The sequence below is a fragment of the Neomonachus schauinslandi genome, chromosome 4, assembly GCF_002201575.2.
Source record: "Neomonachus schauinslandi chromosome 4, ASM220157v2, whole genome shotgun sequence".
NCBI classification, from domain to species: Eukaryota; Metazoa; Chordata; class Mammalia; order Carnivora; family Phocidae; genus Neomonachus; species Neomonachus schauinslandi.
In genome coordinates, this window is record NC_058406.1 from 184,363,660 (window position 1) to 184,387,838 (window position 24,179).

Sequence of the window (24,179 nt, forward strand, 5' to 3'; positions counted from 1 at the left end):
ATCCACAATTCCCATGGAAACATATCTATCCAGCCTTACATGCTACATATGGACCATTTTTATTACTGTAGATGAGTGTCAAATTAGGCTCAAATTTTTGTATAAAGTCTAAATATTGAGAAAATATTACTAAAATGCATAATAAAATATTAGCCAGTTCAATCTTTGGTCTTTCCATCTGCTTTGATCCAGGTTTACAAGAGCAAAAGTCTGCTATTCATCCCAAGCCAGATGTCATTGCCAGCTGAGAGAGAGAGAGAGAAAGAGATCCTTAATATTCTTTCTCTTTAATCGAATCTGCCTATAGGGGCAGTCTCTCAAAAACTTCCAATCAGTACATCCAGGAGACAGATGTGCCTGGCACGTGGTAAACAGTAAATATTTGTCGCATGAATTATTAAGCCAATACAGAAGACGGGGATGCCAACCTCGTAAAGGAGGCAAAGCTAAAAGAAGAGAGACTCAGAGATATTTTCAGCACATTTTTGGTCATTGTTTTCAGAGAACATAAATATCTTGAGGGTCAGCATCATCCCATTGGAAGGCAGCACATCCCCGCCCAGGGCTTCTGGTAGGTGTCCGTGCCCGCACTTCTACGGCTGACCGTGACCGGCGGTTGTCATCTCTAAGACGGGGCGGCAGCGCCATGCACCGTGGTGAATGACAGGGCCAGCCCTGGGGCGGCACCTGGGAAGTCACGGGTATGTCTGTAGCAGGTGCTGCGGTGGCCCTGGCACAAGGGGAAGCAGGGGTGCAAACCCCCACTTTTGAGGCTTCCTGTTCTTATCTGTACCCAGAGTGAGACCACTCAGGAGGACGGATGCCTTCCTGCCGGGCCCCCCAAACACACTGCCTCTTCCTCCACGGGGCTGAGGCGACTCATTCGCAACCAGGCCCCCTGGCTCTGCACAGAGCTCCCTGTGTGAAGCAAAGGCCCTGAGAGGCCCAGGAGAAGGGCATCTCCTACCTCACGTGGAGACTTGCACATCCAGAGTTTACAGAACCTCTCCAACCCCAGTGCCCCGGCTTCAGCATCGTGACCACAGATACCAGGACAGGAGGGCCATGGGCCTTCTGCTGTCCCCCAACAGGACAGAGGTTTTCGACCCTCCCTGATGACAGGGCTGGGAACGGTGCTTTGCCTGCTACCCCCTGGGCAGCCAGCCCCACCACGTCCCGGCTGGGCTCACGGGACTCCGCTCAACTCTCCCCAGTGGAACGAGAGTACCAGTCAGAAGCGGGAGGTGTAACGGAGATGGTGGGACTGTGCGCGGGGTGAGCACCGCTTCCCGCTGGGCTCCACCACTCTGCTCATTCCAGCAGCAAACACTGGCTGTCGGGGGCAGCGAGAGAGGGAGGACTCCAGTCATCCCTCCTTCTCACGTCCTGCTCTACAAAGACAAACGCCTGAACTCCGTGATGGCCGCTGTCATGCAGAGTCTCCCAGGCACAGGGTTTAAATGTCTGCTTCCCCAATCCTCCAATTTAACATGGGAAGTACTTATTGTGTCCCAGCTCCTTGGGCACGGGGGTCTACCAGCCCAAGATTCTCTTTAGTGTACACCAAGGAATGTGCCTCAACTCCTGGAAACTGCCCCCCTGCAGACTGAGGATCTTTCCAGAATCCCAGGAGATGGTCCAGGATGACCTGACACCACACAGCACAGGATCCACGTGTGAACAAGGCGACCAAGACATCCACATCAGAGTTGCCTCTTCCTGGGAGACGTTCCACGTGAGCCATCCTCTCACACCCCGGGACCTCTAGGGCATCCCCCACCCTACAAAAGTCCCTCTAATGTCAGCCCTCCTGTGAAGCCTTCCCCGACTGCCCCACGCCCGCAGCTTCCTCCCCTGAACCTCGCAGACTCGACACGACCTCTGCCCAGCCCCTGAGGTGCACTGAACCCCTGGCAGGCACAGCCACGCCCAACGAGGCCAGGAAGCCACGTGGAGGCCTCCTCCTTCCCCCTCGGCCTCTCGGGGGCCTCGCAGAATACCCCACCCGAAGCAGGGGCTCTGTAAGCCAGCCGAGCACACACACGCGTGCACCTGGGATTCTGGCGTGATGTCGAGTCCGGTGTGGGGCCTGTATGGTGCCAGGCGCTCTCGTGCACACCTTCCTGAAACACTCTGGTGCCTCGGGGAGCTGCGCAACACGACTCCACTTTCCCAGACAACTGCGTCCTGTGTTGAGCTGTCACTCTGTGACGCTCCCCAAGCCCAGCAATGACAGGCTGGCGTGAGAACGTGTCACTAACACAAACATCAACACTGGCAAGAAACACGGGACCCGAGACATTTCAGGGAGGCGGCCTTTCCTCACCCTGAATCCACACCTTGTGGGTGGGGCCCTGGGACCAGGAAGGGGCTGAGGAAGGACACCCATGGTCCATATCTCCTTGGCATGCCCTTTCTGAGCTCTGTGTGCCTAGCATCTGGTGGTGAAGCCCCCCCACCCGGGGTAATTCTCAGTGGGCAGAAGCCCCAAGCAGGGTGCACCAAGCGCCAAGGCGGCCGCTGTGAAAAGGATATGATTCTCCAGTGGACGTCCAGCTTGCTGTCGATCTCCAGGCCGCGGGCTTCCTGCCGCTCTTCCTCCAGTTGCTTTGGGTTTGCAAACTGTCCCTTCTCCCCAGGGGATTCTGGGAAACTCTCAAAGTTGAACTTGTCCACTTGAATGGCCATTCTAGGAGAAGGGGAAACAGCAGAGAATGAATCAGCAGGGCAGCGTCTTCTGCTGGCTGCTGGAGAACCAGCACATGCCCGCATGAGACCGTATAATGAATCATCATAGTCAATAACTCATAACGGGTTCATTCCAAGGAAAAGAAGTAATGGACTCCCAGGGCAGTACTGGCTTTGGAGCTGGTTCAACACACAGCCTAGAACCGGAGACACAGTCAGAGACCCCAACCTCGGAGAAGACTCACATACCCCCAGAGCAAACGTCATTTCTGGACCAGGACAAGGCAGACAGGATGCAGTGTGGGAAATCAGAGAGGACGAGAATCATTTAACCCTGGCGACCCAAAAGCTTCCTCAGCAGCGCCCCCCGTCATCTCTTCAGCCACACGTCTTGCTCACACACGCCACGCCCCACCAGCTGCGCCCCACCCGTCGCCCTCTGGCCTCCAAATCCAGAACCTTGTCTTGTGACACCCTCCCCTTCAGGTTTCTGCTCAATGATCACAACCTCTCCAAAGCCTCCCCACCTGCTGGTTCCAGCCCTCTTTACCTTCTGGCAGTTTCTAGAACACCCCAGGCTCTTCCTGCCTTAGCCTTAGTGCTCACTGCTCCCAAGTTGGGAGCTTCCTCTCCCGAACCCCCATTCTTGAAGCTGGAGCTTGAGGAAGGTCTTCCAGGCACCTCCCCTCGCCCCACCACCATGACACCATTAATCTCTGCCGTGGCGTCTATCACGAGCTGTAAAACACTTACCTGTGGGCTTCACTGTCTATCGGGTCTACTGGAGTTGAGCTCCCTGAGGGCAGAGATCTGCGTGGCCATGTCACGGTTGCCCAGGCCGGGGTAATGCCTGCACGCCGCAGCGATGCAGCCCCCAGACAAATGAACGAGGGAATGGAGCACCTTCCCGACACCCCGGGCCAATGCTCACCTCTTCCCCCTCGCAGCTGCCCAACCTCTGTACCTCGTTCTCGTTCGGCTGCACCCCCAGGCCTACCGCAGCTGGGCCCGGGCCCTCTGATTGGCTGCCTGCAGCCGGCCCCCACGCCCGACCGTGACCTTCCCATGGGCAGGGCTGTGTCTCACTGATGCTCGAGACCCTGCCTCTTAGCAAGAAGCAAGCATGCAGGAGGTACTTCATAAAGGTATGGTACGTGCACGGATGAAAGGAGAGCGGGAGGAAGGGGGTTTCTTCACGTGAGGCCCCTCAAGTTCTGGCTCCAATTGAGAGACGACAGAGAGTCAGCCAGAGGATCAGAGCGGGCGTGCAGCCCTATCACAGACGGTACTGTGGCCAGAACATTCCGCCAAGCCCGCACGTGCCAAGTGGCCTCTGGGGCCATTCCCCGGACCACTCAGGAGGGACCGCTCTTCAACTCAGGGTGTCTGCGCATAAGACTGTAGCCCAAGCAGAGATCCTGAGAACCTGGCCGCTTGGAGCAAACTACTGAGCTGCCCGTAAATATACGGCCTCCGGCCAGGCAGTGTCCGGAGCTCAGCTGTCCCAGAGAGGGAGAGACTCGGTGTCAGCAAAGAACAGGGGGCATTTCGTAACAAGAACTCTGTCTGAAAGCTACATGGACTCTCCTTTCTGACTGTAAAAGTAGACAGGCTTACTGAAAAAGGTGGGAAAATAGCAAAAAGCATAAAAAAGTAAAAAGGACTCAAGCCTATCTCTAACTGTGATACCTTAATTCTAGGCTCCTTTTCCTAAGTACTTGTATTTCAGTGTAGTTCAAATGATTCCATCTGTATGTGTATAAGTTATTATACGTCTCATCTTATTCATGTGCACGCACATAAATATATACATACCCTACGTTACACCTTGTTTTTTTTTAAGATTTATTTATGTATTTGAGAGACAGACAGCGAGCACAGGGGGAGGGGCAGTGGGAGAGGGAGATAAGCAGACTCTCCACTGAGCAGGGAGCCTGATTAGGAGCTGGATCCCAGGACGGAGATCACAACCTGAGCCAAAATCAAGAGTCAGTCGCTCAACTGACTGAGCCCCCCAAGCACCCCTTACCCCTTGTTTTACTTTCAATGCACTATGAACACTTCCACATCACCAAAAATCAGTCTGCAGGATGTCCCTTCGTGCGGCCGTACCATCGCTTACCTAACAATCACCCTACTTTCAGACTCTCAGAGATTTCCCAATTTTTTAAAAAATTACTATTGAAAAAAATCCTAAACATCTTTGTGCTTCAATTTCCTGTCCACATTTATGCTGTGTGGGGAGCCCATATCTCAAAGCAGAGACTGAATCCAGAGGGCGGAAAAGGTCAAGGCTAGTAGGGTGGAGCACCGAGCTCCTTCTCAGACAGGCTCTCACGAGGTGCGTGCCCCGGGCGGCAAGGGTGGTGCCCCACATGCTGCACCCCTCCCATACTGGCCGTGATGGATCCTCAGTCTTCACTAGGAAGAGGCAACATGCTACCTCACTGATGTTCTAATTGGCAGGTCTGAATCGCTCCTGAGACTGATCATTTTTTCAGAAGCTTATCAGCCATTTTTGGTCCATACTTTTCTTCCCCTGTGAGGTGTCTATGTGTGCAGCAAGAGCACCTCTAACTTCCCACTCAGCAAGGGCTCTACCCAGTCCCCCACCTCGAAAGTGGACTGAAGCAAACGAGTGTTCTCTTCAAGCAAAAGGTCAGAATATTGCCTAGGTTTCACTAAAAAGGCCAATTTCAGTTCATCACCGGGTAACCCAAAAGCAACTAATAACTTTCACCTTTAAAAATGGGTCTGGAAACATTCTGGACCCCAGGCTCTTGCTGTTGAACACGAGGGAGAGAGTCCAGCCAGCACTCCGCATCCTCAGGGTCCGAACACACACTGGACGCTGTGGCCACTGGGGTTAGATTGGTGTGCTTTTCTGAAGAGCTTTTTTGAACAATTTCTGACGAAGTAAGCATCAGACTGCATCATCCCCCTCCACCCTTGATGAAATTATAAGCCAGGTGTGCCCACAACATGGAAGGCGGAAGGAAATGAAATGTCCTGGACACCTGCTCTGCGCCAAGCCCCATGCTAAGTATGTGCACACACATTCATCTGATCGATGACAACACTCCTGAAGAGGAGTGTGATTTGCTTCCTTACAGAGGCGAGGAAGCTCTGTGGGCATCAGCCCCTGCCCCATGCCACAGAGCTGGCCACCCCGCATCTGGGGCACAGACTCAGAGCAACTGTGTTGTTCTTAGCTTCGTTTGGTGCTCTCTTGCTCGGCAGAGCACCTAACAGGAAGTCAGCTTTTGCTCATGCTGTGTGCAGAGCTGGCATGGGATGCAGAGCCAGGGACGGCAAAGCCTGCTGCCACATCCACAAACCACTGCTCCCCGAATTCACAAGTGCCTCCACCCCCAGTGCCTGCGACACGCAATGCTGGTGAGCATCCTGAGGGCAGGACCCCTCCTTTCCCACAGACGATAACGTTCAGGTACCAAGAAGCTGAGTAACTCACTAGGGTCACCCAGCTCAAAATCCCAGAGCCAGAATGCCAACTCCAGAAGCCAAGGATTATTTCCCCAAACCACAGGGAACACAGCCCCTAAGCATCACCACCCCCTCCTCCGTCCTCCGTACCAGGACGGGGAAGGCAACGTGTGACTGGTAACCTGTCTTCCCAGAGCTGAGTCCTGATGCGTGAGCTCTCCACCTGCCGGAACCCGCTGTGTTACGTGAAGCGTGGGAGGGGCCCTCCGCCTTGCTGCCCCAGGAGCTGCCCTGGCTCTGAGCCCAGCTACGTAACTGGCTTCCGCCATCATGGCTTGAGGCTGTTGTTTTTGTCAGGAAGCCACGCAGACTGGGGGCAGCAGCGCTCTTGGGGATGGGAGCAACTGGGGGGATGTGCACGGGGGCACCAACACGGCAGCAGGCAGAGAGGGAGAGAGACACCCCGCTCTGCCTCACCGGTGCACGGCCTGGAAATGCAGTCAGCAGTCCCGAGAGGGATGGCTGAGGACTCACACATTCTTATCCAGGCACAAGGGCCACCACGAGCCCACGGGCAGGGACCAGCTTAATGCCCTGAACGACTTCACGTCTATATGCTCAGCGAGCAAGCCCTCTTCCTAACAACAAGGAAGCACCAAGCCGTAAGGAGGCACGGGAGGCACCTGTCGAGGACAACTTCCCCGGCACAGCCCTCCTCACTCGGGCTTAAGCTCATACCCACGGGACTCCTTTTATCTGGGGGGAGGCCACGCGAGTCAGAGAGTACTTGGGCAATCCCAAGTACAAAAGTGTCTAAAAAATAATTCAAAACCATGGCTGAACCTCGGGCAAATCACAGCAAAGCTGGAAAACACGATCTTCAGAAAAGATAAAGAAAAGGAGAGGAGAGCGGGTGGGCCCAGGACCCACGGTGAGCGCACCTGCCCTCGCACGGCACGGCCTTCACCAGGGGCTGGCGCCAGCACGGACGTCATCCTTCACACGACACCTTGTGCTCAGGATGGCTCTGTTGTTCTTGTTGCTTGCTTCTACTGGTTTTTAGTGTTTTTCATTCTTATCTGAAGTATGATTGGCACGTAATGTTAGTTTCAGGTATTCAGCACAGTGACGCACACCGCCACACCACCCCCCGAACTCCCGCCAGTGAGTGTGTTACAGTATGACCGACAGCATTGCCCGGGCCCCACCGCTCATCCCCGTGACTTACTATGTTAGAACAGGAGTCTGCACCTCTTAATCCCCATCGCCTACCTCCGCCACCCCCTCCCGCCTCCTCTGGCAACCACTAGCTGGGCTCCATATCTATGGGTGTTTCTGCTTCCTCGTTGGTTCATTTTCGTGTGTGTCGGGGTTCCACATGTAAGTGAAATCCTATAGTGTCTGTCCCTGTCTGTCTGGCTTACTTCATTTAGCACAATCCCTCCTCCAGGTCCGTCCACATGGTCAAGAATGGCACAGTCTCTACCTGTAATCAAGTAAAGACATGATGCCGGGCACAAGAGTGCGTGATCTATGGTCGGTGGCTGACCTGGGGCAAGAATCTGGTCTCTGGGCTCCCTGTCCAGGGCAGTCTGAGGAGCGGGAGGACATTTGCAAGGGACGCCAGGAGGCACCTGGTCTCCAGTAGATGGGCAGAGGGTAGAAGAACCTGGCTCTTATCACAATCTCCAGGGCTAGGCCGCCAGCTCCCCTTGAGGGCTTTCTCAGTCATCTGTGTATCTTGCCCATACCCCTTACCTTCTCTAACCCAACCTCGTTTTCTAAAGTAGGGAGAATGCCTGCTGGCTCACTGTGCACTCTATGAAGAAGTCTGGGCACGTGCGTAAGTGTGGTTAGCACTTTGCCAGGGGGCGTCTGGATTAGTTGCAGGGACCAGGCTTGAATCCCAGATGGGGGAGAGGCCCAACCCCACACGCATGTGCCGGGACAGGACTCCGTCAGATCCTAGCAACGGCATCCAAACGTCCGCCCTGCCCAAGGCCGCCCGACTGCACACACCCTCACGCCACAGCCTCTCCTAGAACGGTGGCATCACCTCCCGGGTCCCTCACGGTGCGCAGAACACTGCAGCTCAGGTTCTTCACCTCAGACGGGCTAAACCGCCTCCTGTGAAGGTTTCGTGTGGATTAAGTAAGACAGTAGACACAAAATGGTCGGCCCAGTGGCCAGGACACCAGCAGCCCTGTATAAATAGCAGCTGTTGTCATGGTGGTTAATCCCAAATCCCAGATGAAGAGCCCAAGGCGCTCACAGCTACAGAAATCACCTCGGGCCGCTCACGGAACCGCAGAGACTCTCGATTCAAATGCACCCGTGAGTCTCCATGCAGCATCCTGGGTGTGCTGTCTGGCCTCCCCACCAGACGCTCGCCACCGAGATTCCATTCCGATCATCCCTGATGAGTCGGAGTTAAATAAAATTAATACCACTGCTGAATGCCAATTTTCACGTTTAATTTTATGGCCAAATGTGACAGTAATAGTCAAGAGTTGGCACTAGAAAAAGGTGCTGTGATTCTGAAGAGTCTATATAAAAGCGGTGGTTTTTAAAAATATCATATGATTCAGTCTTTGAACAGCTGATAACCTCACCAGGGAAGTCATAATGATGACATTTAAATACAAATCAGGGAGTCGAATTTAGGAGGGCTATCCACATATAATTAAATTGAACTTTCATTGGGAGATAATTGATAGTTATAACACTGCTATTCTAAATTTATGTGCTGCATCACATGGGCGTCTGCTTGACTAGACCAGCCTATTCGGTTTTCTAATGAAGTACAACCCAAGTGAAAGGAAGCAGTCAACCTTGAGGAGACATCCATCCTGACTGAGGAGGGGCTCTAAGCAGCCCAGAAAATGGCAGGAACACTGACATTTGAATCACACCCAAAGAAGATAATTTTCCCCTTAAGCCTCATAGATCAATTACAATAAAGAAAAACCCTTCCTTCTTAATATTTTTTAAAGATTTATTTATTTATTTTAAGGGGGGAGGGGCAGAGGGAGAGGAAGAGAGAGGGAGATAATCTCCAGCAGATGCCCCACTGAGCACGGGGCCCAACGCAGGGCTCGATCCCACGACCCTGAGATCACCACCTGAGCCAAAATCGAGTCAGATGCTCAACCGCCTGAGCCGCCCAGGCACCCCCTTTCCTTATTAATTTTAAGTGAAGAGAAAAGATACACTGGATTCTAAAAATCAAAGCCCAGCACAGTGCAATCAGAGCATCACCAGGGACCGCACCAAGCACAGGCCGCCTGGCTGCTATCAGCTCTGCGTTCACAGCAGCCCCAAGAGGGATTCAATCTGTATGCAGCAAAACTAAGTAACTAGCCCGAGGCCACAGAGATGACAAACGGGAGGTGGGGAACACCTCACCAGGACCTGGCCTGGAGAGCCTGGAGTCTGAAGCAGGCATGACAGGAGGGGGCCAGAGAGGCATGCCTGCTCTCCTGAACTCCAGGGACACACCTGACGGGCACCCAGAAACGAAGTGTCCACAGGTGCCTGACCCACCAGCCGCCGCCATGGTCTGTGCGGCTACAGGGCTCAAGGGCTGGACTAGGGGTCCACTCAGCTTACAACCAAGCCTGGGGCTGGGGGGGGCGGGCACTGGTCTGAGGCCCAGTGCCCGCCCCCCACCCAGTCTGCTCTATGCACAGGCTGGGGCAAGCTGCACATATGCCCGCGTCAGGTAGATAGATGCCCAGGCTCCTTCAGAGGTAAAGGCCACATCTCTGCGGTGTTTGGTTTGTCTGAATCTCAAGTTCCTCATCGTAAACAGGAGGTGTCTGGAACCCACCTACCTCCTGGGTTTGGATTCCATGAGCTCAGGAAGGCAGGTGGGGATTCTACGGGCTGTCAGGTGACAGTGGCCTCCCACTGGCGGGACAGATTCTCAGAAGAGTGACTGTCTGGTCTGAACACCTTGGTTCCTTCATCAAAGTCCAGCTGGTTCCACAGGAGAGTGGGGCCAGTGAAGACACCCCCACATGCCACCCACGAAAGCACCTAGAGACGCACTCTCTCTCTACTCAACACACCCATTTTACAGACGGGCAAACGGAGCTCACAAGAGGCAAATAGCCCACCACGGTCACCAGCTGGGAGGACAGAAGGTGGACTCGAAGCCCGTGCTCCTGCCCTCCACAGAGGACCTATGCTCAGGGCACCCGTCGCCTTGCAACACTGCCCTTGCCCGCCTGGCCCCACCTCAGAGGGCTCACTCCCCCCACCCTGGAAGACCCAGCTGACACGGCCTCCCTGCGAGGTCTTCCTGCCTGCCTGCCCCGCTTTCCCAGCCTCTGAGACACCTGCATCTCGCCCGGGGCTCCAGGACAGGGTGGGTCCCGCTGCTGTGCCTCCGCGGCTGGACTGGCTCTGTGACTACTGGTCAGGGGATGGGCGCTTGCACGTGCAGCCTCAGAAATACCCCCTTGCGCACAGATACTTCCTTTATAAACGTTGCACATATTTCTTCTGTGTAAGCTGAAGCTGCAGAGAAGCCAGGCCCGCCGTGTGGCAAGTACAGAGCAGCCCCTTCCACCGAGGCCAGGGCTCCTGTGGAAGCACAAGGCCTTACTCTGCATTTCTGTACGGGAACATTTGCTTTACGAGCTTCCTCAGCAGACAACAGGGCTCGGGAGAATGAGATTCCCTCTTCATGTCCTCAGGCTGCTGGCCACCCTCCCTCTCTGGACTGCAGGAAGCAGAGTGAGGGCCACCGCCACTTTTAACTGATTTCCCTCTACCCGGCCTCCCACGGGGCAGCTTTCCCTGCCTAACAGGGCCGACTGGCCCTGCTGGATCCATGTGGCCACACGTCCAGGAAAGGCAGGAAGAAGCCAGGCCCGGGTCTTCCTCCCCGTGGCCTCGGCAGCACCATGTGAAGGGGCAGAAGTTAAAGTCAGCAGACGGGAGTTCACGCCCCGACGTCACTCCTGACGAGGCGTGGGATCCAGGGTGGGTCACCTCACCGTGAGGCCCCACGTGGGATGGAGAACAGTGTGGACAAAGGAGCATGGGCTTGCAGCGACACAGACCTGGGTCCTAACCCATCCTCTGTCACCCGTGAGCTCTGTGGCCAAAGGCAAGTTACCCGAGTGTCTCCAGGCCTCAGTTTCTGCATCTGTAAAATGGATACCCTCCTTTGCAGTGTTAGTCAGGATTGTGGAGAATTCATTTGAACCCCCTGGCATATAATTGGTGCTAAAAATGTATAACTATTACTTTTGAGGGCAAGGAAAATGTTCTAAGATGGATTGTGCTGATGGTTGCACAACTCCATGAATATGCTAAAAAAAAATCATTGAGGTGTGCACCTTTCAATGGGCAAACTGTACGCTATGTGAATCGTATCTCAATAAAGCTGTTATCAAAGATTATAGCTATTAAGGGAGTTATCGTAATAAAGATCAAATGGGATAGCATTTATGAAGGCTTTTTGTGAAGCGTAAAATGCCTGAGAAGCACTAGGTATTTATTCTGTTCACTCACTGTCCGGAGTTTGCAAACCTCATTTCACCGAGACCACCGTGAAAGCCTGAGCCTCCTGCCGTACCCTCGGCTCGGCGAGGGCTCAGCTGTCCCCTCCCACCGGGTCTCCTCCGTGCTTTCCAGCCCCGGCCCAGATGGGAACCAGAAACCTCACGCTAGACGGAAGCCCCGCTCAAAGGCTGCTGCCGGATTCTCACACCTGTGCTCCCCACTGGTTTCCGTAAGGCCCCCGGGGAGCTCCGCGGGCAGCAGCGTGCACCGGGCCGGTGCGGGCCTGTCCTCTCTGAAGCATCAGAAATCCTTTCCCCCGATCGGCTCGTCTCTAAGGACAGGCTTTGGGTCTTCCTCCAACACTCTTCACTGGCTACTCTGGAGAAATTTGTTCAAAGATTAAAATATCTATCAGCTTCCTTGCTGGTTTCCCGCTAGTCTTCTAAAGTCTGAGACAGCTGGTTTCTGCCTGGGTCTGCCTCCACTCAGCCGCGCCTTCAGGCCAGTCCCTGAGCTTCCCCGGCCTCGCCAGGAAGGAAGCCTGTCCCACAGGGTGGCTGTGAGCAGCGCATGACGGCATGGAGGAGAGGGCCTGGGCCATGGCCCACAGCTGGTGCCTAATCAGGGTTGGCTCCCTCCGGCTTTTCCAACTGTAACCGAAACTAAGCCATGCTGGCACTCCGCCTTCTGTGGCTGACAGCCTGGGGGGCTTTGCTTTTCTCAAAGGTCATGCTGAGCTCGGGGAAGGCTGCAAGAGGCCGCCGCGGCAGCCACCCGTCGCAGGAGCTCAGGTCCGGACCGGCCGCCTCCGCTCAGGCTTCTGCGCACTCTCAGATGAAGGAGGAGCATGAGGACAAAACTTCTTCCCAGCAGCTTCTACGTTCACTCGAGTGCTCTGCTGGATTCCAAGAGGGAGGTCAGGAGCAACCGTGTGATGGTCACAGAGCCTGCGTCCCCTCCGTCACTCAGGCAGAAGACGCGGTTGCGTCCCCGGGCGGCCTGTCTCTACAGGGGTGGGTGCCACAGCGGACTGCCCAGCCGGGGGCAGCTCCTGACCCACGGCCAGGGGCGGGCCTCACACGGCTGCGGAGGCACAGGGCCTGCTCCCGTGGCACGTGAGTGCCCCCTGAGGCTCTGCCAGCTAACGTGTGAGGGCCGGACAGGACATCAGTCACACTGTGGCTCCAACAGGGGTGCCGCCCAGGGCCACACTAAGGGGCAGGAACCCAGGACGACCCACCCTGGGGTGAGCTCAACAGTGTGCAGAGCATAGCTGCCATGCAGGGGGCCCGAAGCTCAGGACACGGGGACCGAAGGTGGATCAGGAGCAGGGCCTCTCCCTCTGGAGACACGGGCAAACTGTTAGGGTTGCGGTGGGGATGGAAAGCGCCAGGCCACACGAAAGCTCAGGATGCTGCAGGAGTATAGGAAAGGGACAGCTAACCCTGCCCCAGCCATGTCAGGGATGGCGGGAAAGAAGCGCTGGCTGAGCTGGGGCCAGCAAGGCAGGGAGGAGCCGAGCACCAGAGGGGTGCAGGTGAGGGGGGAGCAGCCCTTGCGAGCCGGGCGTGACAGAGGGGGAGAGTGAGCAAGGGACCCTGCGATGTCAACACAACTGGACACAGGGAACTGGAGAGGGACAGAGCCAGAGAGGTCGGCGGGGGCCAGACAATGAGGCTCTCACAGCCTCACTAAGGATTGTGCACGTCTCCTCTGTGCCCCGCCGGGCGGGAGGCCCACGCCGAGAGGACTGTGAAGGCTGGTTTTCAGAAGAGAGGAAATCAAAACAGCACAGAAATGCAGCCGCTGCAGGAGGAAAAGAACAGTGACTGAGGCTTTGCAATGATCTCCATTGTAATCAATCCTAGGAATGGGTCTTACTGTCTTTCCAGAGCCAGTGAGGAAACTGAGGCCCAGGCAAGGACTGGCCCCAAGTGTCCTTCTGCAGCCCCGGGTGTGCAGGGTGGCCAGGAGCAGCGAGGGCCAGCAGGGGCACCCAGAGCCCACCACCCGCACCCAGGAGCGTCCACAGCGAAGCACGAGCTCCTCCCTCCGGTCCAGGTGACAGGGCCTGGGTCCAAGATTCCAAAGCCAGAAGGCAACCCTCCTGGGTGCATCACAAAGGATCACACACCACAGGGATGGGGCAAGATGAGCAGACAGGGGCAGGGCTCGGGGAGTAGGGCAGAGCCAGGACACTGTTCAGCACAACCCCAGGCCCAGAAAAACAGAGACACAGTGAGAAGAAAAAGGAACATCTCTGGCAGCTTTTTCCCTAGTATGTCACCAAAGAAAGAATGCAAGAGAAACACATGGAAGTGGTGTTGACATCTGGATTTAAGACAGACCGTAGCGGTTTCCCTCATCAAGCTAATCAGAAGCGGAAGAACCAACAGCGTTGAGTGACCCTAAAATAGCTTCTGTACAGCAGCCACAGATGGATCAGATGGGGAAACTGATCAGAACGCAGGGTGAGGACCCTGCTATAAAGATCCATCTCAAAGGTGAATGAAAATATACTGAACATGCTGAAGGACAACAGTGTTTCCATTATCCTCCCTGGAAATAAAGACTCCCTTGTCTAAACACGTCCCTAAGTGGAGCTCAGGCTTTAAAAGTCACCATGCTGTTTTCAGCCCTTTTGGCAGAAATCTTTCTACGTTAGGTGCAAACTCCCCTACCTTGCAGGGCTACGCCCCTGCTTCTCCTATCTCAGCGATGGGGGCTCTCGCTGGGGTCCAGGGCATGGTCCCCTTGCCAAGGACTTCCCCACCGGCCAGGTTCCCTGCCGGGATGTCCAACATCTCAGTAGCCCCCAGGTGGTGAGTGTTGCCACAGCAGAGTCTGAACCCCACAGAAGAGAGAGCTGGGCCTCCGGCCAGAGTAGCACGTGTGGGGATCGGCGTGTGAGTCCTGGTGGGCAGAGAGGCGGGGTACCGCCTGTGCCCGGCAGAGCCAGGGCTCCTCCCATCACAGTGATCCAGAGAGGATCACAGGTGGCCTGGCAGACGCCAACCAGTCCCCAGGGCCGAGCCCAGAAGCGCATGTGTCACCTCCGCGGACTGCGTTCTCTTGCCAGAAGACAGTGCTCTTTCTACTTAACCATACTCGCACTGTGCCCCAGGGGCGTCCCGAACACCGAGCCTCAAGCTTGTCACCTGTAAAGTGAGCACACTGCCTGTCTAAAGAGAGGTGATCTGTGGATTAACTAGGACAGCGGATGCTTAATAAGAAAGCCTTTGAAAAGTTCTCATTATTTCATTGCTATCGTCATCGTAGATGTACCTTCCCACTGGGGCCTCAGACTCCATCTATCCCAAACCAGACACACGCTCCGCCCAAGCCTGCTCTCCTCCTGGCCCTTTGCACGCCACATCACCTCCTGCATGGCCTCATCGCCCCGTCCCCTTTGCCCCCCAGGTCTGGGAAGATGCCAGGTTATGCAGACCTGCCCCTGCCTCCTTCCACGTGGGGGTGCCCCCCTCTCCCAGCGCCCTGTACCTTGCACCCAGGAGATGGATCACAATATATACAAACTGTCCCGGATCTAAAGGGCTCCCGCTTGCCTAGATAAGCATAAGACAAGTGGACGCAGACCCCAGGGGACCTCCGTGCCCTGCTAAGGGGTGTCCTAGAGCTTCCAGAGCTTTCTTTAGACAAAGGGGGTTGAGGAGGTTTAGCGGAAGGGAGGCAGCAGTCATCCCTGTGCTTCTGGAAGGAGCCGAACGGAGTCACCGGTGACAAGGCTAGTGTGAAGGCTAGTGCAATGGCCCAGAAGAGAACTGCCATCGGGGAAACGAAGTTCCCAAGGTATAGAATTCTCAAAGAGACAGACAAATCACAAACTGCCTGACTGTCATCAGTGTGCAAAGTCACATTTGCGTGGCCATCAACAAACAGCAGAAATACAGAATATCTTTACAGAACACGGACATAGAATTAAAGGGATTTCCTTTGGCAAATAAAAATTAGAACACATTTTCTGAAGGCCAAAATTCTTTCAAAGAGGCAAAAGTCACAGGGAGGGGTGAACTTTTAAAAACAGGAACCCCTAACACATACGTGGCCCTCGTCTGCACCCCGCCGGGTCTGAGAGCAGACGTCAGCTCAGCGGGATGCTGATGGAGTCAGGCGGCTGAGAGCAGCCTGGACTAGGAGTGCGTGCCCGGGGAGCTGTGAGTGGGCCAGACAGCTGCAGGGACACCCCAGAACGACGTCCGGAATATAATGTGGCCCTAGATGCAGCACGCAGCCTCAGAGGGACCTAGGCAGGGGGCGGCAGCCCCAGAGCCACAGGGCTGCATTCATGGAAGTGGGGGCTGGGAGAGGCCAGATGGAGGCAGGTACTTGGGAGGAGGCTGGGGTGATCCTGGGAAAGACCCTGGCCCTGAACCCAGGTGGGAGGGAAAACAAGAAGTGGGGGACTTAATTCGTCCTATTTCCAGGAGCAGCTGTTCTGATAAAGTCCCCGGGAGAGCCATCACCAAGACAGCAACAACACACAGAGAGGGTCCCGTCCCAAGAAACCCATCCTAGGTCGAAACTATCTTAAAGTCAAAATGCATGGGACATCCCCAGCCTACCGACCGCACGGCTGAGCCGTGCCCACCTCCACGTGCTCATGTGAGTCTCCAGTGGGCAAACCATCCGGCACAAAGCCTATTATGATAAAGGGTTGACTGTCTCATGGAATACGTGGACTCCTGTTCAAAAAGTGACAGGATGGCTGTGTGGGCCCAGAATGGCTTACGGTATGTCCACGTGGCCCTCGTGATCACTGGCAGGCTGGGGGCTGCGGCCGCTGCCACCACCCTGCACATCACCAGCCCGGGAGAAGGTCCACACCCCAAATGCCCCACATCCCTTCTGCACTAGCGCAAGGTGGAAAACCTAAGTCGAATCATCGTGAGGCTGGGAACGGTCTGCACCAGGCCCCTGCTGCCTGGCACCCTCGGAACGGCTCAGCCTATCTTCTCTGCAGCCCGGGCAAGCACCGCAGAGCCACACCGGCGCCTGCCACCTACCGCTGCCGGCACACTTCGCGGCCACTGTCCCCACGCTGCCACGCCACGCCACGCCACGCTCACGCTCACGTGGCACTTTGCTTACCGGCCCACACTCACCAGGCTGAGTCACCTCCGAACCACCTCCTCTCTCACCCTCTGTGCTTCTAGTAGTTTCTCTGAAAAGTGTCTTGTTGAAAAGATCAGCACTGAATGTGTATTTCTCCCCGCATGACGAGCAGAGACCTATCTGTCCTCACCTTCCTAGCGCAAGACACAGTGCCTGACACGTGGGTGAGGAAGAAAATGTTGGCTCAACAAAGGGGCAGCCCCAAAGTCTTTTTATGGCTGGAACATTATGCCCCCAGAGAGAACCACTCAGTACAGAGCTGACTGGTACGAAGTCTATGAAATCCCCCCATTTTGTTAACAAAATGCCTCAATCATACTAAATCAGTTGCCATTAGTTAACAACAACAACAAAAAGTGCTATCACATGTAACTGCACATTTCATTGATTTTAAGTTAAAGCTCTTATTTCCTAAATTAGATGAGAACACCCAGGAATAGGAAACAGATTTCCCCGCACACACCTGGAAGGTGTGCGCCAAGCCTGGGGACAGGGGCACTGCCAGGGCGCGGCCTGTCCTCCCAGCCCGGGCCCTGAGCTCTGTGCAGGGTGACAAACGGAGCTCAGGGCTGCAGAGACGTGGAAATCTGGGTTTGCATCCCAGCTCTGCCTCAATGTCTGTGTCATCCTCGGTAAATCATTTGGCCTTTTGAAGCATTTTCTCGCATAAAAATAATGATAATGATGCCAACCCCAGAGTGCAGTGCTGGGTATTTAAAAGCTGCAAGCTGTGTCCTGGGCACTGAGTATACACTCAGGTGACGATAGTAGCTGGCATCATTTCCTACCATCTACCACATCCACCCCAGCACGTAATCCAGCCCCAGAGGGCAGAAGGGAACCTAGGGGACACTCAAAAGCTCCGCAGGAAGGCCCCCAAAGGCCCCCCACCGCCTGGGCCCAGGCACCTTCAGTCCTCCACTGTCGTCACACACACACACACACACACACACACACACACACCCAGTCCCAGGGGACCTTCCGCAGTCACGGGGCTGGGTCTTGGCTCATTCCTCAGGGACCCACTTTGTAAAGCCTGCTCTGTCTGCCCTGTCCCCCACTCCCACCCCATGAGAACCACATCCTTGCTACAGTGACCACCAGTGGTTTGTGCCCGCTGTCCATGGCAGTTTCCCAACACACCTGTTTCACCCCTCTCCATCCACTAGACCATGAATTGGACAGAGTGAGGAAACTATGTCTTCCTCATCTTCTACAAACCTGGAACTGAAGTGTTCAACAGGTGTTTGCTGAATGAATCACTGAGAACTGCCTTTGATAACCTGAATGGTCTTCATGAGCACGAGGGGGGCAGCCTTGTCCTGTGTGGCCGCAGAGGGCAGAACAGAGGGGACTAAAGCCACACCGAGCCCTCCAAGCCCGAGCAGGTGGGGTGAGCCTGACACAGCCCTCTCCGCCCCCACTGACGACAAAGCAAAGTCCGGACAGATACAAAAACAGCCTCCTGAGCTCTGGGGGAAGAATGCAAGCACGAGGGCGTAGGGAAGAGTCGCACGAGACTAGCCCCCCACACAGGGGTGGCCTCCCACGGTCCCTCTCCCTTTCCCCAGGGCTGCAACTCTGATGTAAAACCAGGAAAGGGGGGGGCCCAGAAGTGTCAGGACATGTATGTGTGGAGGGAATCCAAGAGGGGAGCGAGCCAGAGAGGGGGATCCCCTGAGCCAACACAGAAAGGCTCAGGGAACAGGACTGGGATTTGACCCCCCCCCACACAAACATACATGTTTCAGATTCACCTGAGTTGTGTGTACACAGGACAGATCCCGATCAGCACGGTAAAGTGGTGGAGAACTGATGTGAGATTGGAACCACGTGTGCAAGTACCACAGCCTGACCCTGAGGGGCCCAGGGGGGCCCAGACCCAGGGTGTGCCCGCTCATACAGGTCACGGGAGCCAGCTGCTGGCATCTCCTCCCTACGCTGCACTCAGTGGTGTCGTGTCGGGAGCTTGAAATTGGCCATGGGAAGTGTGCGCACCCCAGGAAGTGACAAATGCTGTGAAGTCCCAAGTTGCTTATTAAAGATTTCCAGGTCACACGTGGACAGACCCAAACCACACGTGTAACCACGTGTGACCGGTGTGCAGTCAAGAGTGAAGATCTTGACCTCCACCCAAAGAAGGGGAGATGTAATTCACAATCAGAGCCTAACTAGAGAGACTGCCTGCCAAAACAAGCCATCAGTGTCCTCCAGAGCCTTATAAAGAGTAACAGAGTCTACAGAAATGACATTCACAATGTCCCAATACAATTTAAAATAACTGCCAGGCAAAAAAAAGAAAAAAAAAACCAGGAAAATGCAACCAATTCTCAAGAACCAATGATGTCAACCCCAAGCTCATCCAAATGCTGGGACTATCAAAGGCTTTATGGCAGCTAATATAACCATGCTCCCCAGGATAAAGGAAAACACACTTGGAAGGAATGAAAAAAAAAATAAGACTTTACAGTAAGAAAATAGAAAATATTTTTGAAAAGAGGTAAAAGGAAATTCTAGACCTTAAAAATACAATAGAATTTTTGAGTAACCTCACAGAATGAGTTCAATAGAACAGAAATGACAGGGGAAATTAAGTGAACTTGAAGACCAAGCACAAAAGTAAGTACTGATAAACTGGACCTCACCAAAATTTGAAACTTTAGAGACTCCTCACACCATGTGCATCAAACAGGAGACTTGTGCCCAGACTCCATGCTGAGAGCATCAATGGACAACCCAACCAAAAATGGGCAAGAGACTGAAACAGATGTTTTGCAACGTAAGGTGTATGAAGGGCAACGCGTGTGCAGGAGGTCATGGAGAAGCCACCTGGCATCCACGGTCCCTGGCAAATGCATGTCCAGACCAGACACACGCCCGGCCGCATCCAGCACTGGCCAGATGTGCGGGGCGGACAGAGACATAAGAAGCTTCCAGGGGCAGCCCCCAGAAAAAGCTGGGTGGGTTCCCAGACGGTCAAACACAGACCTGTCACATGAGCCCGTGAGCCGGCTCCTGGTATTTCCCAGAGAGATGAAAACAGGAGTCTCTCAAAGACTCGCATGTGAACGGTCACAGTAGCTTTATCTGTAATAGTCCAAGAGGAGAAACCACCCAAAAGCCCAACAGGTAAGTGAACAGATAAAGAGCAGCACATCCTTGTAATGGAATACTGGTCAGCGGTGAGAGAGAGAGACCCACATGACGTACCAACAGGGAGGACACAGCTCAGAACGAACGGTGGCACCGTGGCACCGAAGGAAGCCCAGCGTCTAAACTGACCAAGTCGCACACGTGGAAGACGTGCAGCTGACTGCTTCCACTGTCCTTCTACCGAGAGGCACGGAAAGATGTGGTGGGAACGTCTCAGCCCAGAACCACGGTCCTCCATGACGGGGCCTCTCAACCACCTGACCAACATGTGGCTTCCAGAGTCAGCGACACCTGGGCTCAAACCCTGGCCTACCAAGTGACTGCCCGCCCAGTGGCCGATTTCCTTGTGTGTCACGTGGAAACAGCCAGGGCAACTGCCTCCCCCCAGGGTGTGCCGGCTGGCGTGGAGCTGTCACTCTTCCTCGGCCACATGCTGGGCTCTGCCACTGTCACGACTCTGCACCTGCAGGCCCCTCCCCTCCTCCCAGCACAGACGCCATATTTCTCATTAGCAAGCACGGACCTGATCCCCCCTGGGAGCCCCCAAATCCTATATGAGGCCTGTTCGGGGGGCTTGTCTGCTTTTCCCCCTGCACTTGTGTTGGAATGCTGCAGGGCCCCTGGAAACAGCCTTGCTGGGAGGAGGAGTGCATGGTCTTCTGTGCTCCTGCCATCCCTAATGTAAACACCAAGTGCTGAAACACCCCTGAGGAGGAGGACGTGGGGGGTGGGGAGGGGCTGCGCTGGACCGGGTCGTACACTCTGAGGACAACTGTATTTTGTGGTGCATTTGTGACCAGCAAGGACTTAGTGAAATCAACAATTATCCTTGGTTCTGCTTGCTCAAAACTTAAAGCGATTCTCCTAAAAAAGACAATGAATAAGCCATCCTCTAACCTCTAGCTTTTAGATGCTTTTATTGCTGCTTTCCCAAACAAAACTCACACAGGTAGGGACCGTGTCTGCCACGTTTTAGACACGAACATCCCCAAGGCTGTGCATCGTGTGGCACAGAGTACATGAACAACAAATGAATGTACTTAAAACTTAGAGCGACCACGATAAAACGAAGTCTGGTAAATTTTAGTTAAGAAAGGTACCTTTACATCACTTTATGACACAGCCATTCTCAAACACAGCACTGGCCTCAGATTTGCCAAAAAGGACAAACACGCAGCTCAGCCCTCTCCGTGCCCAGGCAGCCCCTCGCCTCGGGCCGTGCCGGCTTCCCTCTCTCCACGTGCGGGGTTCCTCGGCTCTCAGGATGATGATCCTGTGCCTCTTCAGACACCATGCTTCTGCATGTATCCTGCAACCTCAGGACACAAAGCCATGGCCTGACTCGTGGGCGTGGGTGGAAGGGGGCCCCCAGCGAGGCCGCGCGGGGTTCACTGAGGGGGGTCGAGAACAGGCTGACGTGAGGAGCCTTTCCAGCCTCACTTCCAGCCCACAGCTCTTCGCCTCACACACTGCAATCTCATTTGACCCGATGCCAAATGGCGGTGACAGTCCCCTCGCAGGGAAGGGTGTCTGGGCCCGGGAGAGGCACACAGAAGGCCACGGACGTCACCGACAGGTGCTGCGACCGGACTCTGCTGCTTCTCGAAACCTTGCTGTTGCATACAGGTGCCAGAGCGAAACCTCTGAGCACCACGGATGGCACGTCTGGCCTGTCATTGACACACAATGTGAGCAAGAGCAGGGCAGCTAAATGCACCCCAAACAATTCTCTCTGGCAACCCTCAACCACCGCAGGTCAGGTGGACGGATGGCTCAGGATCACGCTGGAAAACAAGGGAATTAACGACTGACCGAAGCTTTGAATCAAGCTTCTGTTCTGCGTTCAGGATAGTGAGCACTACGGAGGCCTTTAAGGAAACAGACTAGTGGTATTTATAAGCTCCTCTCCAGCTAAGACATTAAAAGGACGAAAAGGTAATAGGGACAAGATTAATATTCAAAGACAATTTCAATCTTTCTAGACCTGTCAAATACAAAAAGAGGCATTCCACATCTGGCCCCACAGAAGAGGAAATTTGTAAAAGACACTTCATTTTCAAGTTATCACAGTGACTGCCAGGCCCTTGGAGGCCCAGACTTCCCCAGGAGAGGCTCAGAAGAGGAAGGCAGAGGGAAGGAGGCCACACGGGGTTATCACCATGGGGAAATCACAACAGGGACACCGTGAGCGCTCACCACACAGAGACACGCACATGAGGTCACGGACTCTTCACGACCCTGCAGGGCCCCCTTTCAGATGCAGAAACTGAGGCACGGCAGGCTAAGGCCCTGCTGGAATCGGCCCTCGGGCACCAGAGCCTGCTCCCTTCCAGCCCTGCTGCCCTGCACAGGAAGCAAGTCTGAGGCCCCAGCTCCACGCTCCCACCTGGCAGGCTGCTCCAGCAGGGGACGGGCGGCAGCATGCACACGACTCCAACCCACCTCGACCTTGACGAGCGTGAGGTCACGGGCAGGGCTTGGCTTTCTGAGCGGAACACAAGGAACGTGAGGGCAGAACACCGCCAGGTACGGTCACTTGTGCACTGGGAGCCCTTCACCTCCAACCCTCACAAGCACGTCGGGAGCCAGGTGAGAAGACCCCACTTCAGCGATCGGGCAGGTTGCCCGTGAGGCAAACACAGATAACAGCAGTCTTCAAGCACAATGTCTTACTGGTGGAACCCCAGGAGGAGGAGGAGTCTCGCGGCAACAGGGAACACAGGGTCAGCAACCCAGAGCTCAGGCCCGAGCCTCCGGCCGGTGTGCACCAAAGCCCCCAGCCCTGCACCCGGCTTGTCTGTGTGCGGCCATCGCCTTGGGGCGGCCCGGTCTGCACACAGGGCCCGGACCTCCATCCTCTGTCGGCCCGGTGGAGTAAGGCTGAGGCTCTGACCATCACGTCTTCTCAGACAGCCATTAAGGATTACCAGCCCCGCGCGGCAGACGAGGACGGGGAGCGCGCCCACGCGAGACCAGACGAAGCCTGTTTGAGCCCAGCAACCGGACGGCGACGTGTCCCGCTGTGGCAGATGGCGGGGGCCTGTCGGAGCAGCTCTGCTGACGCCGAAGAATGGGAGCCCCCCAGAGCTGTTGAGCTGCACAGCCAAATTAGAAAATGCTCCGCGTGACTTATGCTTCAAGTTTCCCTTCCTCACAGACACTCCGTCAAGCATTAGAGGAGTTCCTGCCAGCAGCTGCAGGACCCAGAATGAAAGACAAGGCTGAGGAAGTCCAGAAGGTACGGCTGAAGCCCGCGGCAACTCCGCCGTCAGTGGTTTGGAGCTTGGCAGCTCTGGCCTCAGGCGCGAGCCTTGGAAACCAGAGGGGACAGGCAGCCCCCCAAGGCAGCCCCAGAGCCTTCGTCCAGGGGCCTGCCCGCTGCTGGGCCGTGCACCGGGCAGCCACCTGGGAGGTGGGGCGGGGCGTGCCTCAACCCGCCGAGTCAGGCTTTGACCCCGGGCCTGGGCACGGTGACACCCCCACTCAGACTCCGCAGCCTCGAGGAACACCGCGTGGCCGGGCCACTTCTCCTCCCTCCCAGAAGCACAGGTTACGGCTGGCTGATGTGACATCTGGAACGGGCCGGGCGTGCGGGGCAGGCTCGGGAAATGTACCGTGAGCGCGAGGTCAAGCTTTGCTCGAGGTCGCGACAGTGACCCCAGCTGCCCCGGCAAACCACCACCCGCCTTGTCCCGGAACGCCCTCGCACCCTGCTACAGCACACAGCCGCCTCAAGGCCTAGCTCGATGGCCACCTCTTCCAGAAGCTCCCCCTGGTTCCTCGGCCGGGACCCATCCTCCTCCCCTCAACACCTCCAGCCCTTTACCCATCTACCTGTGGCCTTTATTACTTTGTTCTTGCGTTATGGTTCTTAGGACCCACTTCTCCTTCTCCAGCCATGGGCTAATTTCCCTGAAGACATGCCACACGTAATACCACCCTGACAGGTGTTCTAAAACAGGTAACACCATAGTCAAGATCTCTTCCAAATTTAAGACCTAGGACCCATGACTCAGTGAATAAATTCTGCATTACAAACAACTAAGTTAACTATAAGTGGTAGCTATATACTGAGTGAGCTAACATCTCCCGCAGGGACTAATTCCTATCTTCTATTAATCCATGTGGAGTAAAGTAGAATAAAGTAAAGCGACTAGTTACAAACCTTCGATGCCAGAGCAAAGCAGGACCCCGGTGTCCACAGAGGCCATATCGGAACAACAGGGCCAGAGTCCCAGGCCCCCCAC

General features: G+C 55.2%; 1 protein-coding gene across 2 annotated transcripts in view; it reads right to left on the reverse strand.

The window, feature by feature from the left end:
• TRAPPC9 (trafficking protein particle complex subunit 9) overlaps positions 1-24,179 on the reverse strand; it is a 572,354-nt gene that overhangs the window by 139,716 nt on the left and 408,459 nt on the right. For both annotated transcript variants that reach the window (XM_021688817.2, XM_044914681.1), the window contains one exon: positions 2,536-2,689. In XM_021688817.2, the coding sequence (XP_021544492.1) occupies positions 2,536-2,689 (154 nt within the window). The remainder of the gene's footprint in view (positions 1-2,535; positions 2,690-24,179) is intronic.